The sequence below is a fragment of the Pagrus pagrus genome (genome assembly GCF_965226575.1).
Source record: "Pagrus pagrus genome assembly, chromosome: 11".
NCBI lineage: Eukaryota > Metazoa > Chordata > Actinopteri > Spariformes > Sparidae > Pagrus > Pagrus pagrus.
In genome coordinates this window covers 4,502,481-4,519,971 of record NC_140195.1, presented here as the reverse complement: position 1 = coordinate 4,519,971, position 17,491 = coordinate 4,502,481, and the positions used below count along the sequence as shown (strand labels likewise).

At 45.1% G+C, this 17,491-nt stretch overlaps 1 protein-coding gene across 3 annotated transcripts in view; it reads right to left on the bottom strand.

Moving 5' to 3' along the window:
* plxna2 (plexin A2) overlaps nucleotides 1-12,457 on the bottom strand; it is a 183,286-nt gene extending 170,829 nt beyond the window's left edge. The window contains exon 1 of one of the 3 annotated variants that reach the window (XM_084365510.1): nucleotides 12,407-12,457. In XM_084365510.1, coding sequence (XP_084221636.1) covers nucleotides 12,407-12,410 — 4 coding nt within the window. In that variant the 5' untranslated portion in view covers nucleotides 12,411-12,457. Of the gene's footprint in view, nucleotides 1-9,281; nucleotides 9,300-11,305; nucleotides 11,934-12,406 lie in introns of those variants that run through there. The other 2 variants (XM_084365511.1, XM_084365512.1) reach the window with 2 other exon arrangements.
* Between the last annotated feature and the right edge of the window lie 5,034 nt (nucleotides 12,458-17,491).

Sequence of the window (17,491 nt, the reverse complement as noted above, 5' to 3'; positions counted from 1 at the left end):
GAAATTAATGCCCACGTCAGAGTCAGCATAAACACAGCAGTGGGCAGGCTGGAGTGTTTCCTTCGATCGCCACATTCGTTTTCTTGTTTGGGGGGGGCGAAATGAGGGTTAGGGTCCTTGGCAGTCGCTCATATTAGCCAAACAAAACAGCCCCGCTGCTGCTGCTCCCCATAAACTGCATCAGCAGCAGGCAAAACATATAATCATACTCCAGCAGAAAAGTGCAATAACAGGAAAGAGAAAAGCGATAAAATCGACTATTTGCTACCCTCGAGAAAATGTAACGAAGGAGAAAAAAAAAAAGCCCCATTCAGCATTTCATCAGTAACATAAACAGGAGCAGCTGGGGCAGACTAACATGCTGAAGTGGGCTAATTAGGACACTTGGTGGTTGGTTCGCTGCTGTTTTTGGTCTGACTGAGACCGACACAAGTCAATGAGAGCGTTTTCCCCATTAGTCTGGAGTCCACACACACACCTACATCATCTACAAGCCAATGCAGCGCAGATCCTGAAGGAGGACTAGTCAGTCAGCTCTCTGCTTTCTTTAACTAACCCGCGTGCAAACAGCGTCGCTTAGTTATACCTCTGCCTGGGCACACAGCGCCTTTGACTTCTATGAAAACAGTTTTGCCTTCCTGTTCCGTCCCTCCCTTCCAGCTTCCTCTGCTCTTCCTGTCTGACTCAATGTCAAGAGTTAAAAAACTCAGACCTCCCTGTTTCTTCCTCTGTTTTTGTCCCAGAGGCTGGCCCGGGCTGGATTTCAATGCATTCTCACAGCCGGATCTCTAAGGGGGCTACTAAGAAGAGTGAGCGCTGACCTTGATCGGGTCAAAAGGTCAATGTATTTGCCTGCAGGAGAAATGTGCCAGTTTGTCTCTTTTCTTGCAGATCTCTTTTTAAAAAGGGTGCTAATGTGCCTCCTGATGTACATTCTTATCATCATCTCAATAAGAAAATCAGTCTTTCATCTACAAATGCCAGCTCAAGAACATGAATAATCAATGGTACTATCTTCCTCAAGTAGAAAATTATCTTGCAGAAGGCGTCTCTCAGTCTTGCTCAGTGTTTCAGTTAAATTAAGTCATCTATCTGGGCTACTACTGCATTTTAGATAGTGCCGTTACTCTGCAGCTAATTCCTCTCCACTTCCTCTCATTTAAAGACTTTCCTAGTAAAAAAAAAAACCTTTTATTGCCAAAAGTTACAAGCGGCTCTGATTTTTTGCGCTTTGTTAGAAACACTTTTGTAGCTCTGGCAGTGCTATAAAAGAAGACTGCTCTAAAATAATGTAACAATGTGACTCCTGCAGGGAAAAAATGGCTTTGACCGTCCCTTCTGTCTACACTTACATTCAGTTTTCTTTGCTTCTGCTTTTTTCTGATTGGCTGCGTCAAAGAGCAGTGTACAAAAGAGGTGGGGTTGTTTAACTTGACACAAAGCTACTGTACGCCTTCCACGCCTCAGGGAGCCGGGCGGGCAGACGCACCGCATTTCAGCTTTTCAGACCCTTAAGCTATTGAAGCTACTAGTGCTTTGTACAACAGAACCAACCAACACTGTAGCCTTGGCAAAATAAACAAAGACAAGGTGTCCTTTATCAGGCTCGTCAATGTCTGCTCACAAGGAATCCATGAAGGATTTACATTGTGTTAAGACGAGGTGTGTGTGTCTACAGTATGTGTGTGCACTCCGACAGGTAAAAATGTGCTTTTGTGTACTTTGGACCTATTCAACAGTGAAAACGTTGCCCAGCAGCCCCTCCCTGGTTTTTTAAAACTCAATTTTTCTAATTTTCTTTCCTGTCTGAGGATGCACAGCAGTAGGTCCCAAAACGCAGGTGAATGTGAAAAATATGCTGACTTTTTCCCAGCATCTAAGCAACACGCTCAGTCCCCCTCTGGCGTCCCTCCAGCCTGTTTTCTCACTCCTCCACCCCTCCAAACAAACAGGAGAGAGCGACGAGAAGGAGGCAGAAGAAGAAAGAGGAGGTGGGTGAACATCGAGATGTCACCGAATGCTGCTAATCACCGGCTCTGAATATGCAAAAGAATAACTCCATTTACTCTCCATTTACTCTTAATTGTGCTGATCAAACACTCCTCTTCAGCGATATGTGAAATCCGTTTGTGAGTAAAAAAAAAACATTCATTAAGGACGCCGAAACCCCGTGAAAGCAAATTGCTTAGATTCAACAGTATGTTCACAAAAAAGGATGCCTGAAACATTGTGCATCCTTTGTAATAAAATGCAAATTCGCTTCACCTATTCACCCCTGTCAGGTTGAACATGTTCTCTGCGAAAATGTGGGGGAGGGCTTGCGGCAGCAGAGGCAATGAGGCTTGTGCAAAGTACTTAACGGTAAACATTGTACCTACAAGCTCAGAGATGCCTTCTGCGATGAGGAAAAAAATAAAAAATAAAAAAATCTTTTTAAATTCCAGGCTTTTCTCTTGTTCTCTCTGCGGGATGAGTAAGGAAATAAAGGTGTGTTCAAGGCTGTGGCAGCAGTAACATGTCAAATATCCTTTGAGTGTGCCTTCTGTGTGGATCAGCTGGTTAACAGCACCAGCTCTCGTGGTGTAAATCCCTAACTGTTGCAGATTAAGACAAGAAAGGATGCTCAATCATTGCTTTCAAGTACAAACCTGCCCGGTTCCCCCTGCCTTCCCCACTCTCCCCCACTCACTTCCCCTCCTTCCTCTGCCTCCCTCAGGCAGGCAAATGTTTCAGAGCAGTCGTATTTAATCAACATTTTCACGGACAAACACAAGGATTTCAAGTCCTCTGCTGCAGAAGGCTCGGCTGTCACACTCTGAGTAATTGTCTTAGGTACCCCGATTCATTCTCCTTAAACGCTACAGAAATGACAACGCTTCTGACCTACATTGCAGCTGATGTGTGAAGAAGTAGTGATTTTTTGATAATGTGTTTTGTACGGTGTGATATCACATCATATCACTTACTCTATGTTAATGATTCCCCTGTCTTTGTGATGCAGGTTACATGAAGATGCTGCTGTCATGTTTCACGTTTCATTGATTATGACAGAGGCAGAACAACGCGTCTGTCTGGGCGAGCTCCCGCTGTTCCTCTGAGTGCACGCAGTGTTTCCCTTTGATAGCGAGGGGGCACTAGGAAGTAAAGAGTAGTGAAACAACAACATCCAACTTCCTCTCTGATAGATTCGTCTTGATAACGTTCGGCTGGCAGGAGCAAATACCAGTCATTCGGCGAGCGCACTGTTACTGTAGCTCGATTTAGTTTGTACAGCGTGATTCACAATGGCCATTTTGTTGATATCGTTTGATAAGACGGGCTCCCAGAAACGCTTCCAGGGGAAAACAGGATTTATTGTTCCCACACATTCCACAAAGCTCTATGCTTATGGTGCACAAAGCTGTAATCTTAAAGGTCGGGCCGAGGTCAAAATCAACAACAAAAGCAATTACATTCATGAAGTGTTATTAACGGTTTTAGCCCGGAGCATGCCAGGAGAGTAGCAACACATCCGCACAGACTTTGTGTGGGCTCTGTGACAAGCTGCCTCCCTCTTTTAAGTACCTTTCATCCCTTTTTCTCCCACTGGCTTCAGTGCGTGGATCAGAGTCATGTATTCATGCATAAACATAACTGTTATCCCGGGGGGAGAATTCATTTCCCCCTGGCCTGGACACTATAAATCACCTTGGGCCAAAGTAAAGAGTCTGGAGTCGATGGCTGGCGGCAGCAGCTTTAGACCAAATTTTTTTTTCATGATACATCCTAGAGCCTTCCTTCCTTGTGCTTTCACAGCCTGACCAAGCAAAAAAAAAACAAAAAAAACACGGACGTTCCATGTTTTTCTAAAGCCCGGATCATGGTCGACAAAAGTAAACGAAGGCAAATAACAGTATCCACTGAACACATAGTACGCTCTTATGCATAGGAGGTAACAAAGGGCAGTCCTCAAAGGGGCGATTGAGAGCCAATCAGAGCGCTTCCATCATCGCAGTAGTAAACAAACATGGTGTCTGTGGAGGAATGTGTACTTCTGTAGGGAGCAGATAAATACATAGAGAGAAGTGGTGACAAAGTGTCACAAATAAGCAGATGCAAATGGACTTTTCTGGCCTAGATCACATATGCAGTTCTGCAGCAGTCGACTCATTCAGAGTCATTTATTGCCTTTATGATCTATATTTCAGCGAAGTAAGACTCCACACTGGGCCACGTCTTATGTTCTGAAGTTGTGGGAAGTTTCAAGATCTTTCATCATCAATTTAACACAATTTACTTTGGTCTGCGAGGCTGGAAAAAGTGTATCAGGAGGATGTGCGTGCGCCAGAGAAGACAGCAGAGAAGATTCCCAGACAGGGCTTTTCTGTTCGCTATCTCACTTCAGGAATGAAATTTCGAAGGCCACGTTTCCCTTTTTCTTTTCTCCTTTTTCCCCCGCTCAGGGCCGAGGATGAGTCAAGGCTAGCGCTCTCACACTGAGGCAGAGCCGTCCGCCCAGATAAGGCCATGCCTGAGTGCAACATAGTAACAATGACGAGGAGCGCAGGTGCAGGTATCTACATGTCACCCAGCCAAGGGGAATGAGTGCTGCGCCGCCTTCAACCTCGTCGCCAGAAGAAGTCAACACATTAAGCGCGGAGAGAATCACCTTAATATAAATGCAGCGACCGTCTGGATTATACTAGTCTTGAGCAAATACTAGCCAGAGTCAATCTTGTAAGAAAATTACACGCTGCTTTGAAATGGCTGAGAGAGCTAATGGCCATAATGGGCTCTTTCTGAGTTGAACGTGGCGCTGGTTGTAATTGCAACACAGTGTATGTAGCAGAGGGGACAAAGCTGCTGTTGGCCCAGCTCCCCTATGGCACATGAGCAGACTAGACAAGCAAAATGTGTGTGCGCGCCCCCCTTTTTTTTTTCCCTGCAGTAACCATGGCGACAGTGGCAGACAGGGGGCATCCTCATCACCAGGGGGCAGTGTGGGCAGCGCAGCATGGCGTTGCCCTCGCTGCCAACCCAGGTGCCTCATCTTACACACACAAACACACAAACGCCACACACTCACACACAAAAGACACATGTGCCACGCAGTCAAACACAGATAAATTAAAATGGACGCAAACACACGCAGCCAAGCACAAATTACACACACACACACACACACACACTGTCATCTGCTCCTGACAGCTGCCCCTTGGCGTCGATACACAAGCCCCCTCCCACTCTCTCTCTCTCTCTCCCACTTTCTCTCTCTCTCCCGCTTCTTTTTGTCGCCCACTTTATTGTCGAGTTTTCGGACCAAACAAAAACGCGCATCCTCCCATGACACCAGCTAATTGATTATTGATGGTGCCAGGCTAAAGTGACTTATATTCAAACGGATGTGAAAAGAGTAAAATGGTGGGGGACAATGCATTCAGTGCCTTTCATGAAAATGAACTGCGTCAAAGGCATTTGTATGTAAAGCTCAGGGTCTTTCTTTCCCCCCTTCTCTTTTTTGTTGTTGTTGATGCTTTCATGAGATGCTCAGGCAGCGCCGGGCAGCCTCGGGAGCAGGTCTGAGGGCGATGTAGGTATAGTGTCCTGGAAAAACAGGCTACCAGCTGACTTGTGTTTGGAGGGAGAAAAAAAAAAATCATAACAGCCCTCATGGCTTGCTGGGGGTGATGGTCTGACTTCCAACCGGTGTGAAGATCAGTGACAAACAAACAGCCAGACTTGTTATTCTACGGGTCCCTGTGCCAGGATTGCTGCCCTTATCGCCGGCATCGCGTAATTTTGTTACACGTGGTAAAATATAGGATGGCTTGTGACAGCGGAGATCAGATAAAGAGCGAGAGAGCGCCTGGGCAGGGGAATGTGGAGATGGGGCTGAATGCCTAAACAGGCTGTTGTGCGAGGGGGAGAGAGTGATGATTGTGGCAGGCAGACTGAGGCACTAAAGAATGGCAGAGGCGAGGGATCCTGTCCCATGGAAATGTGTCATGAAGGCAGTTCCATTAACATCTTAATAAAGGCTTCCCAGGCCCCGGAGAGCCCTCGTGAGCAGACTGCCTTCTCCACTCACACAGGGGCCCGAAGCCGCTCTCGCAGCATGTCAACGAGACAACATTTAAGTTCTGCCAGTATTGCATTGTGAGGGTGTTAGGCTTCCCAAAGGAGTAGCCTAAATGCCTACCCGCAAACATGCTCCACTAAATTCCTTTATTCCCCCTTTCTCTCTACTTTCATTTACTGTCCATTTCTCCATCTGTTGGATTTAGCCGTCCTACAAAAGGCTTTGTTTCGGCAAGCTGGCAAGCCTCTGGGACAGCAGAGTGCACACTGGGGTTCATTGCTAACTTGCTGCCATCAATAGAGAGAGCAGGATCTGGACTGGCCACGGTACCGCCTGGCAGAGGGACGACTGTTAACCGTTCCCCGACGGCCCTCTGATGAGACTGGCTGGAGCCTGTCTGGGAGCTGTGGACGCACACACACACACACACACACACACACGCGCACACACACACACAGCCTTCTACTTGTAAAATAAAAACAGCCAGCATCCTGACAGAGATGGGGAAACAAACTCTCTCAACAGGCCTATCAGAGGATAAAAATCCAAGCACAGTAAACACTACAGCAGGAAAGGTGGCCGTTTCTCTTTAAAGTGCTTGCAGCATTTTTAGAAAAAAAAAAAAAAAGTACACTCTCTCTGTGTACAGTGAAAAATGAAATGCAAAGGAGTGGCATTGATTTTTGCACCCTGTGGTATGTGTTGCTCATACTGGGCAAGCCGCTACTTAACAATGTAGTGGCCTGTAGTCATCAATTTAAAATGGTTTCACCGATTCAATAAGTCACTGAAGGCTACGCGCACAAGTACTCAAGATGATGAAAATAGCCACAGCAGCATGACTGGACCATTAAATGTTGTCCTGTGGTGTTTCTGACATCAGATATTGTGTGGGGGAATATCAAAGAGTGATGTCGAGCTGCAGCCGGTAGTCGATTCATTGGTTATTTGTCAGCTGGTGAATTAATTGCCAACTATTTTCATAATAGATTGATCAGTTTGAGTGTAAGAAAAAGGCAAAACTCAGTGATTCATGCTTCTTGAACATGAATGTTTTCTGAGTTTCCTTATTCCTCTTCGACTGTAGACTGGAAATCTTTGGTTTGGGACAAAACAAGACGGTTTGGGGCTTGGCCTCTAACAGTCTTCATCGTGCCCAGGACATAAATGATCTCCAAAGGTCCCAAAGAAGATAATCTTAAGGGTTAGCGGGCTGTCCTGTAATCCGGGGGGGGGCCAGGACAACTGACCTGGTGTTACTGCCCTATTGGTGACCCTGGTTTTGGGACGTCATCTTGAGAAACACAATCAGACATTTTTCAACATATTCTGACATTTGATAGACAAAACAACTTCATCAATCAAGAAAATGATCGACATATGAATCGACAACATATCGATAAGTGGCTCGTTGGCACAAAAAACGGGATAGGACGCATCGAAACAAGCTTTTAAGAACTATATTCCAACACAAGCAGAGTTTAGACCAGGATCTTTGAGATAAAATACTAATAAAAATCATCTGTGTAACAGAGAGAGACCGAAAAATCAATTGGCGTTGCTTTCCATAATAAGTTGTGTTCATAAAACACTGTGGAAGATCTCCAGCATCAGCTTCCAATTTGGGCCGGATCACTATCGGAAAACATTGCTACAAAGTTTAGCGTCCTACACCAGATGCAGAGAGCCAGAATCATATCAGAGAACTGCCTCGTGTCTAACAAAAGCTTAAATGAACATTTGTTAAGGTAATCACCACCTGGAGAGACCCTCTCTGCTCCTGAATTCGATGCTTCAAGTGTGAAAAAAGAACTCTGTTGCTGTTTACAATTATTCAGAGGACAGGCGGCAAACAACAGAGGACGTAAATGAAGCCGTTTGCTTGCGCGGCTGAAGAGAAAAGAGCCAGTTGTGATCTTCTTCTTCCTCTTTCCACCGGAGCCAGGCCCCCTCTCAGACTGAATGTTCTCCCTGGCTGCACTCCACTTGATCAATGTCACCACAGATCCAGATCTCCCTCATGTCAATCCCCACACGTACGCGCTCGCCATATAGAAAAAAAAAACAACAAAAAAAAACGCGGGTTCCAGGCACAAACATGCACATAACAAGCACCCGAGCGACCGGAGCGTGTGTGTGGGTCACGGAGATTGAGATCTCTGTTGTGACAGCTGGACAGTTGAGACGTTCAGATAAACAGCCCACAGTGAGACGGAGGGAGAGGGAGAGGGGAGACGGGAGGACAATTTCATTAAAACAAACACTCGCTGACTATTTGTACACTCCGGCATGATAGGAAAAGGGAGGACCTATATCTTCCCGGAGAATGAGTCAGTGAACTCACAAAAGCACCATTATCTGCATGTGTTTTCATGTGCTGTGAGTGTGTGCAAGCAAAAAGACAGTTGGGATGGTGGGGGTTGCTGGAAGGGAGAGGAGAGAGGTGGGGGGGGGGGGGTGGTTATACAGAATACACAGCCGCTGAGCGCATTTGCAGTATTCACTCATTAAGAAATAGGTCAAGGATTCTGCCTGCATGCGTAGCGACTTGTCAAAATCTCTCAAGCTAAACTGTGGTGAGTCTGGCTGCCTTAAGGGGGAATCCAGAGCAGAGCAAGCAGTGTGCTGTGTGAATGCTGGTGGTGACACAGCACACAGTAAAAAAAAAAAGGCAGCAGAGACTCATTCCCCGGCAAATGAAGGCAATTTTTTAAAAAAAGGAAGTCAGTAATTCCATCAGAGCTGTTGAGAGGAATAAGCAGAAGGCGAGTGAATAGAGTGAAGAGCTCGCATTGTGGCAGAATCATTAACTCGGCTCGCTGTTTGGGCCTCTTTGCTCTCCATCAACAGAGGACGCTCTCGAGCCATGTGCGCCAATCACAGTTTTGTCGCAGACGCTGAGAGATGCTGATGGCAGTAAGACCATGAAAGACTCAGACACACTCTTCGAAAAAAAAAACCATCCACAGAGGACCGGTTTCCTCTTAAGAACACGAGATATCACAGTCAGAGGTCACTCACAGAAATAGCTCTTCCGAAAAGTCAAGGCGAGACGTGTGAAGACGTAATCCTGCACGATCCAGACTAAAATAAATCCATCTTGTATTGAGTAAAGAGCAATATTAAAGGAGGCAAGATGTGAGTATTTCTTTTAAAGCGGTGACCCTGAACGGATTTATGCAAATCACTCCAACATCAGAAAACTCGAAAAAGAGCAGAATACCTCGCTGACCACACCGCTCCACCGTAAATCCAATCAAAGCACCGCAGCCCCCCCGCGGAGAGGTGAAGCAGGGAAGGCAGTGGCAGAGAAACATCAACCTTTACTCCACACAGCCCCGTCCAAGTTTGTCCAGTCGAGGCAATTTCTCTCCAGCTCGGCGAGGTTAACCTTATTGATTGGCTGAATGTGTGATGTTGTGCTTTCTCGAAAAAAAAAAAAAAGGCTTCGCTTGGACGGCGCGCCTTCAAAGGCACCAACTTGAAAGTGATTCATTGAGCAGAGTTCTTAACATCTTTGCTCATATCCTCCATTATTTAAAAAGAGAATACGATCTTGTTGCTTTTCAGAATAAATTGAGACGATCAACAACAGCTTCGGAAAATGTTTCTTAACAGCAGTTCACAGCTATGATCGTGTCTTCAAAGGAAACGAGTTGGCAGCAATAAACTTTGTCATATAAAGTTGCTTCAGGTTCATAGCTGATGGAAATACATTTGAGCCAAAGTAGAGCTAATAGAAGTGTATAAAATAGTAATTTACCAGCTGCTGGTCAGTGAGGCTGATTGCACAGTGGCACACTATCAGTGAATGTGTTTTTTTCCCCCATTAGATTGGAGTTAATTAGGTGAATATAATCAGCATGTGATAATCAAACCAACGCTGAGTGCTGGTTTGTTCTTCAAAAAGGCAGCAATTTCCACCCCGGTGGCTGCTTTGGGGTCAAACTGCTGTTTCACTTTGAGATGGATATTAAAATAATGATGTGAGCGGGTCACGCTTCACATGCACACACACAAAAAAGAAAAAAAAAAAAACTGATTTCACCAAGAAGGAGCGGGTTTTGATTGCACGGGGCAGAGGGATTAATATGCTACCCGTCAGCCGTGGCAGATGTAAGTTATTTTCATGCAAATGTAAGGCAATTTACTACTTAAGACAACATTTATTTTCTTTAGAGTCATTGTCATGGGTGCTTTGCCGGAGCGCTGGCACTCTGACAGAGAATGAAGATTTGTAGGTGCATCTGCTGAAAGGGACAGATGAGGTCTAGTTGCCGATCTGGAATCCTGAATTGATGCCAGTTGGCGACAATAAATCAGATTGTTTCTTTTTGGGGGGTTTTCATGCGATTTTGGGGCTTTTTGGTTTTTCAGCACTTGAGAAGAAGAGAATGAACCTGGCGGGAGATTTATAGAATACAGATGATGTGAAGTAGATCAGTGACCTTGTGAAGTGCAGATTTATTTTGGAGAGATTTGACTGATAATGAGCTCCGGCTACAGACTCAAGGTTCACTTGTTGCAGGGACACACAGGTTTGTGGCGTGCCACCAGCTGGCATATCACATCTGGGGGAAAAAAAGGGGCTCTTTAAATATAAATCCTGCGAACACTCTGCTCTGCTCTCACAATCGGTGGCACCAAATCTTTCTGGCACAGCGATGACTGCGAGCGTTAGGACATAAGGACTCTAAAAATAACTCCACCGGTCAACTAACTTCATTAAAATCCTCTCCAGCAAGATCTCACACTAACACAAACCAGAAGCAGCTCACCACCAGCGAGAACGATGCTAACTGGAAGTATCCTGTCTGAGGAGGAGAACAGGTTGTAACTCAATAACGCTGCTGCATCAGGAGGCGGCTCAACTGTAAATGAAAGGAGAACAGAGGCTGTGCTGTGGAGAGGGTCCAGACTTCTTCTGGAGCAACACCTGAGCCTAAAAAGCACATTTCATACACACACGCACACACACATACACGGTGCAGCAATATATATTTCATGCTCGCACATCATCATCATTCATTTCACATTGTGATCCTGTGTGGCAAAGCTACAATGAAATATTGAAGCTACCTTATCAGAGCCTGCAGCCTGAAATGAAAAATGCCTGTCCTCTCCAGCTGTCTCTCCGCAGTGTCGGATATTAGCCGGCGTGGCTGCTTTTAAGACGGGATTTAAACAAATATTTACGCACACTGGAAGCAGATTAAGCCCCAAACGAGCGTGTTGATCGTCACTCACCTCTTCATTTAAAACTGGATCTCCTGGTTATCCTGTCCTCCTCCTCCTCCTCCTGCTGCTGCTGCTCTTCTTCTTGGTTTTTTAACTGATGCGCTACACTCCAAAGGTTTCCAAACGCTCTATCTGGATCACGCCTGCGTTGTTGTTTTTTCTCAAATGAGATGCTTCAATTAATCTACATTCACTACTTGATCCAGTTCCTTGAACGCATCTAGCTGCGGGACCTGTTCAGCGGCGCGGCGTCATTCATTCAAGTAAAAAAAGAAAGGAAAAAAAACGTCATTAGCGCGAATTCAGTGCGTAAAAACTTCACCGCGGAGCCGAGCCGTCACCATCCGAGCCGAACCTCCTCCTGGCTGTTACTTTACCAGGACCGTGACAGCGGAGCGGCACATTCCTTCAGTTCGGGTTTTTTCTCCCAGCGTTCCTCCGGGTACGTGCAGCAGGACGCAGGTTATGTGCGAGCGGTGGCCGGGCTCGCCATCCGTCCGAGCGGTGAGGTTGGTTTTCGCAGCGTCAGTTCAGACCCCGCAAGCGTGGCTTTTTCTCACAGGGGCTCTGCCGGACTGACACAGATTAGCGGCTCCATCAGTGTACAGTAGTGAGTGTGAGTGTGAGTGAGTGAGTGTGTGTGTGTGTGCGTACGCTGCCACTGGCACTCTGCGCGTTTAAAGCCAGCCCCCTCACACACTCCTTCTCATTACCGAGTTAACTGTTTCCGCCCAAAATAAAACATTCATGATGGATCAACTGAAGGAACACGATGCGTTTGATTCAGAAAATATCCAGATATTTAGGACTTTACAGAGGATTTCAACACTTGTCATTTTGTAGAAGACATTAAAATGGCAAACCTTCGCTCACATGACAAAATATAAGAAGCACCTCACCGAAAAGATGAAGTTTCAAACACGCTCCTGATGATTTACAGGTTGGATTTCTCTCTTTTTAGAAACATTTTTGTTTTTTTACAGATTTTGAATTTCCTATCATCCCATTTACCCTTGAAATCCTCACAGCACAGCCTACCAATCGATTAAATATTGATAATTGGCAGTTGTCATAATGCATCAGGTTTTTATGAAAAGAAATATTTCTTACCCATCACAGTTTTGTCTCCGCAGCACACACTCAACACAGCCACTGACACGCTCCATGCAACTCTGTTCCTGTTAGAAGACTGCCATCTATAGACCAAACTGTCAACCTGTCCCTGCTCTCCCTCCCTCTCTCTCCCTCTCTCTCTCTCTCTCTCTCTCTCTCTCTCTTCCTTCTATGATTACTTCATTTTGTTTTTTATAATATTATATTTATATGTATATATACACTTTTGGATTTCCTCTCTGGCTCGGAGATGTATTTATTTATCGCACCCTCTCACCAGTGGGACAGCTCAGGCAGCTCAGGTTTGTTCCAACTTTGGAGACGACTAATGATCACGAAAAACATTAAAGGCGCACTACGTAGTTCTGGAGATGAGATTCAAACTCAGAATTTTTAATATTTGCAATATTAATGAAGTAATAATATGAACTTTTGCGTGAATAAACATGCTGTTCTCAGAGGAAAATAAGGTCTCCAGAACACTGTTGGACGCTGAGAGGTGGCAGGGTCCGCCACATGCAAACAAAGTGAGACAGTACGAAATTGTTTTGTCCTTGAAAAAGGAGATAGTTTGTTTATTTCGTTTGTTTATGTACAAATAAATCTTTCTCTTCTGATTAAAATGTCTTCCCCAGACCTACGCAGTGCACCTTTAAGTTTTCAAATCCTAAAAAGGCAGTTCTGGACAAAACACAGCTGATTGTTGATCTTTGGGTTGGCGTCCTGCCTGACCTACCAACCCAGATTGTCAGGATTTGAAGACATGATTGCACCCAAGTTTTTTTCCTATAATTTGCCGTGACATGTGGGACATCGTGTCCCACAGATCAGGGTTAGGAGTTCAATCAGGGGCCGAATATATTTCAAGTATTCCCTGCTACAATAAGGCACTTTGGATAGAAACAACACGTTACAAATTCATGGCAGTGCATTGATCTTGGCTTCTCCGTACTGCTCAATCTTATTTATTTTGCCTCTTACTTTTAAATCTGAGAGGAGTCGTGTTACTTTGGCTGCAGACACCATTATATTGTATTTATTTCAATGGGAAGGCACCCAACAAGTCCTTGTCTATCATTCCTTCCATTTTTATTCATAAATCATAAATCTTTCATCAGTGATCTCAGTATCGGCTGCCAAGCGTCGAGCTTCCTTTGCATGGCTGAGACCATCAGCTGCACCAAGTAGCTCAACGCAACATATATATATATATTTATACATCTTTCTATCACAGTCATGACATTGAGATAGTTATACAACACACCAACACCATCCCCTTCTCTCCTTGCATCCGTGCCCATGGAGGGTTATGACAAAAAAAGTAGGCTATCCACATTCTCTGATGCATCAATAATGCAGAGTGGGGGAAAGGGAGCCAGTGTCTGCCATCAAAAGTATTGCAAAACTGCCAGGAGGAAGAAGATGTGGAACAACCAGTGTAAGTACACTAAAAGCACAGCGCCCACTTAAAGACAGGGTCAATAGCTGGAGGGTGTCCATATTGGAATTCCACTGCACTACCTCTCAAATGGATCTTAGTCAACCCTGGCCGGCAGGGGTAATCAAATACAGACTTTTTTCAATTCATTACTCACGGCACCGTTTGGAGGCAGCCATGTTTGGAACAAGCCGTGATTTGTTTGATTGGAACATAACTCAATTCATATCGAAAGGACGGGTTGCACAGGACTGTCTGGGAGAGGTTTTTTTTTTTGTGCAAAGCAATGATAGATTAAGCCATTTTTGCAAGGTGAAGCTGGGTTATTACGCACAGAGGAGTCCTATCAGTCATATCTCACTTTAGGACACGTATCGACCGACCGAGGCTGGTTGCAGATTCTGTGACAGAACAGAGAGTTGCAAGAACAGTAGCCGCATTTAGCCTTTTGCTCATAATCTCGTAAACTTCCTCAGTTTTCTCGGCAATCGAGATGCACAGACATCATGACAAAATATCCAGACTTGCATGCATATCATACTCAGCTCTGTGTCTCTGCTCCCTTCAAGCACCTCAATTTGATGCAAAAAAAAAAAGTGTTTTCTTATTTATGTGCTTGTGACTTAGAGATGCACCCTCTTGTCACACAGCTTCATTACAACCCTGTCTCTTAAAAAAAAAAAAAGCTGCGAGGGCTGTGTCAAGATGGCCCGCGTTCTCAGTGGTGTAACTCAGCCACTTTAAGTCCTGGTGCCTTTCCACCCCAGATCTGAAATCAAAGCACACATCATCAGTCATTAGGGTGTTGTCAGATAGGCGAGCTGCTGGTCACTTTATATTTATGTTAACATTTGAGAATCGGGCCTGGTAGGCAGACACTGTTTCCAAGTGAGAGAGGTGATGTAAGAAGCTCACAGGATTCAAAGCCCACAGTGGGTGAGGAGGTTAATTGCTGGAGGTATGATTGTGTGATGTGCAGTACCTACTGTTTATCTCTGGATGTGCGGGGCTGCTGGGTGCACGCGAAGAGGTGGAGCGATGCTGCGAGGCATGTGTGACGGGGAGATAGAGGAAGCGTAATTCGTGGCACAGCACTAAGCTTATTTGTTGGAAGATCAGTTCAATGGGCAAAATCCAGCAGCGGTCAGGTGGAGGTGCTGTGCGCAGGCCCCCAAACGGTAATGCGGAGAGATGGCCGGCTGCACGGCTGCCGCTTGACCGTTTGCTGATCAAAGTGCTCGCACACGGTGATTTCATACTAAGTTGGAAGGTTTCAAAGGGGGCCTCTTGTGATGCCTTTAATTCTCTCTCCCTCCAGCCGTATTTGAAGATATCACGAGGGAATGTGGCAACCTGTCAACTCCACTGAAACTCCATTCCCTATCTTCTCTGACCCGTGTGAGCAATCAGCCTGACTGCAGAGAAAAACAAATACCAGGAAACAATTAGATGAAAAACCAAATATGTCAGTCAATCTGACGAGTACTGTACGGCGCAGTTTTTCTGTGCCGAGGTTAAACCATTTTGGTTATTATGAACTTTAAAACATTACTTTAACTGTGAACACCTGTAGCTGAGTCACGTCAGATATTTGTTTTAATCAGTAATGGTGGTTGTTCTGAAATATCCAACTTTAATAATGGCACACCAAGAATCTTACCTCTCTTAAAAATGTTGTCATTATTCTATTCGAATGGACAAATAAGCTAAATTTAGTCCCGGCAGACGAACTGAAACCTGTAGCTGCTGCTGAAGGCTGCTAGAAGCAAACCCACAAGAAGTTTGTGGTTTTCCACCTGCACAGCCGCAGCTATCTGCATCTGACTGACCTCATCACTCTATTTCAATAGAGACATTGACGAAATTGAAACTTGCTGGCTGCTAATAACTGGAAACTCGTGAACCAAATATAGACTTGACGAGACACTCAAGGCTGAGGATAAAAAAGCGAGGATGAGATCTGACCTGATCTGATTTCTTTTTTGGCCTCCGGTTTCTTTTTTGCAATTTGGAAATTCAATTTTTGCACCTTACGTTACAATCTTGAACTCAGCACGTCTTTGTAAAACCTAGAGAAGTAGCCTTGGTCAGAAGGTTAGAACTGATCAGTCCTCCTTTTACTTGAATACCATTTCAGTTGTTTAATGGTGTGTTCACCAGCAGCAAAGCAAGTTTGACCACAGGATAATCACACAAGTGTTTATCTGCCCCAAACAGCCAGATTTCTTTACATTAGCTGTAAGCTAGCGAGTAATGGCTCACATCGAGGGTGTGTGTCTGTGTGTCTGAATCCAGGTCAACTCTCACTAAACGCAGCACTCACCAGAGACTTCAGTTCTCTCTCTTCTCTTCCCCTCTCCTCTCCGACGTCAGGATCAGGGCAGAATCCGATGCGACTCTGGGTATTTATTCCTCCAGAAGGTCCGGCTCCACACACGATTCTCGTTTATATATTTCTTTATTCATGTCTGATGTCAAGTCCTTCAAATTTCTACCAGTTACCAACTATTTGATTCCTTCTGTTGCTACATTAATGTAAATGTTCAGCACCACAACAAGAACAGTTTAAAAGTAACAGTGACAACATGCGTACTCAAACACGAACATTATATTCTCCTCTTCTCCTGCAGGTAATGAGAAGACTATATTTATTTTGTAGTTGTCACTGCAGAGCTGTGAGCAGGAGAGTCCAGAATGTGCACCGGGTGTCTTGGGACTTGAACGTGTGTGGCATTTGAACCAGAACCATTATGGAAGTCCACCCCCGCTGCTTACTTCCCACCATCCACCTGTTAGAGTGGGTACCGGATACATACTCAAGAGGCTCTGGGGAGTACTGCCATGCAATCAGCGAGCGAACACATACGCTCTTCTCGCACAGAAACCACATTCGTACAGGTGGCCCATTACATCAGTAATGGCCCACTGATGGAGCCTCGGCAGCCCACTACCATGTGGTGATGATCGGCCAGTTTTCCTGCTCGACACTGAGGAGAAATATTTCACACAGGAAGTTACTGGAAGAGGGAGCGGAGTCAAATGACACCATCACGCCCTGTTGAAGTTTTACTTAACAAACTGCAACTATTTGGATGAAAGCTCCATTCACATCAGAGTTGTGATCTCAGTGAGTGTGTTTTGAAGAGGTTTGATAGCTGTGATTTTGTTTTTCTGTTTCCTCTTCAGGGAAAACAAGCCGCCCCGAAGTACGATTGAACATAATGCGCCTGATCTGTGGCCCAAATGCGCGTCTCTCATCGGAGGCGCCTCTTAAGCTCGTCAGGATTTGTCAATGGAAAAACTAAATTAAAATGGCAATTAATTTCCACAGAGATGCAATCACAGGAGACGTGGTAATTGCAAGCTGCTCCGATGTGTTTGCTGAGCGAGGCATTGTATTACATTTTTTTTTTTAAATTATTATTATTTTGTCCTTGCTTGGAGGCATTCCACGAGCCGCAGCCATCGCGCTGTAATCTCACACATCAGACTTGTGGCAACAAATCATGGACTTAGATGGCATCAGTATGGAAACATGGCACCTCAAAAATAGCAACAGAGGGAGAGAGGGAGAGCGAGAGAGGAAGACTGGCAAAAGTACAGATGGTCCATCTTTCAACACATCAGTGCCACAATTGAGCTGT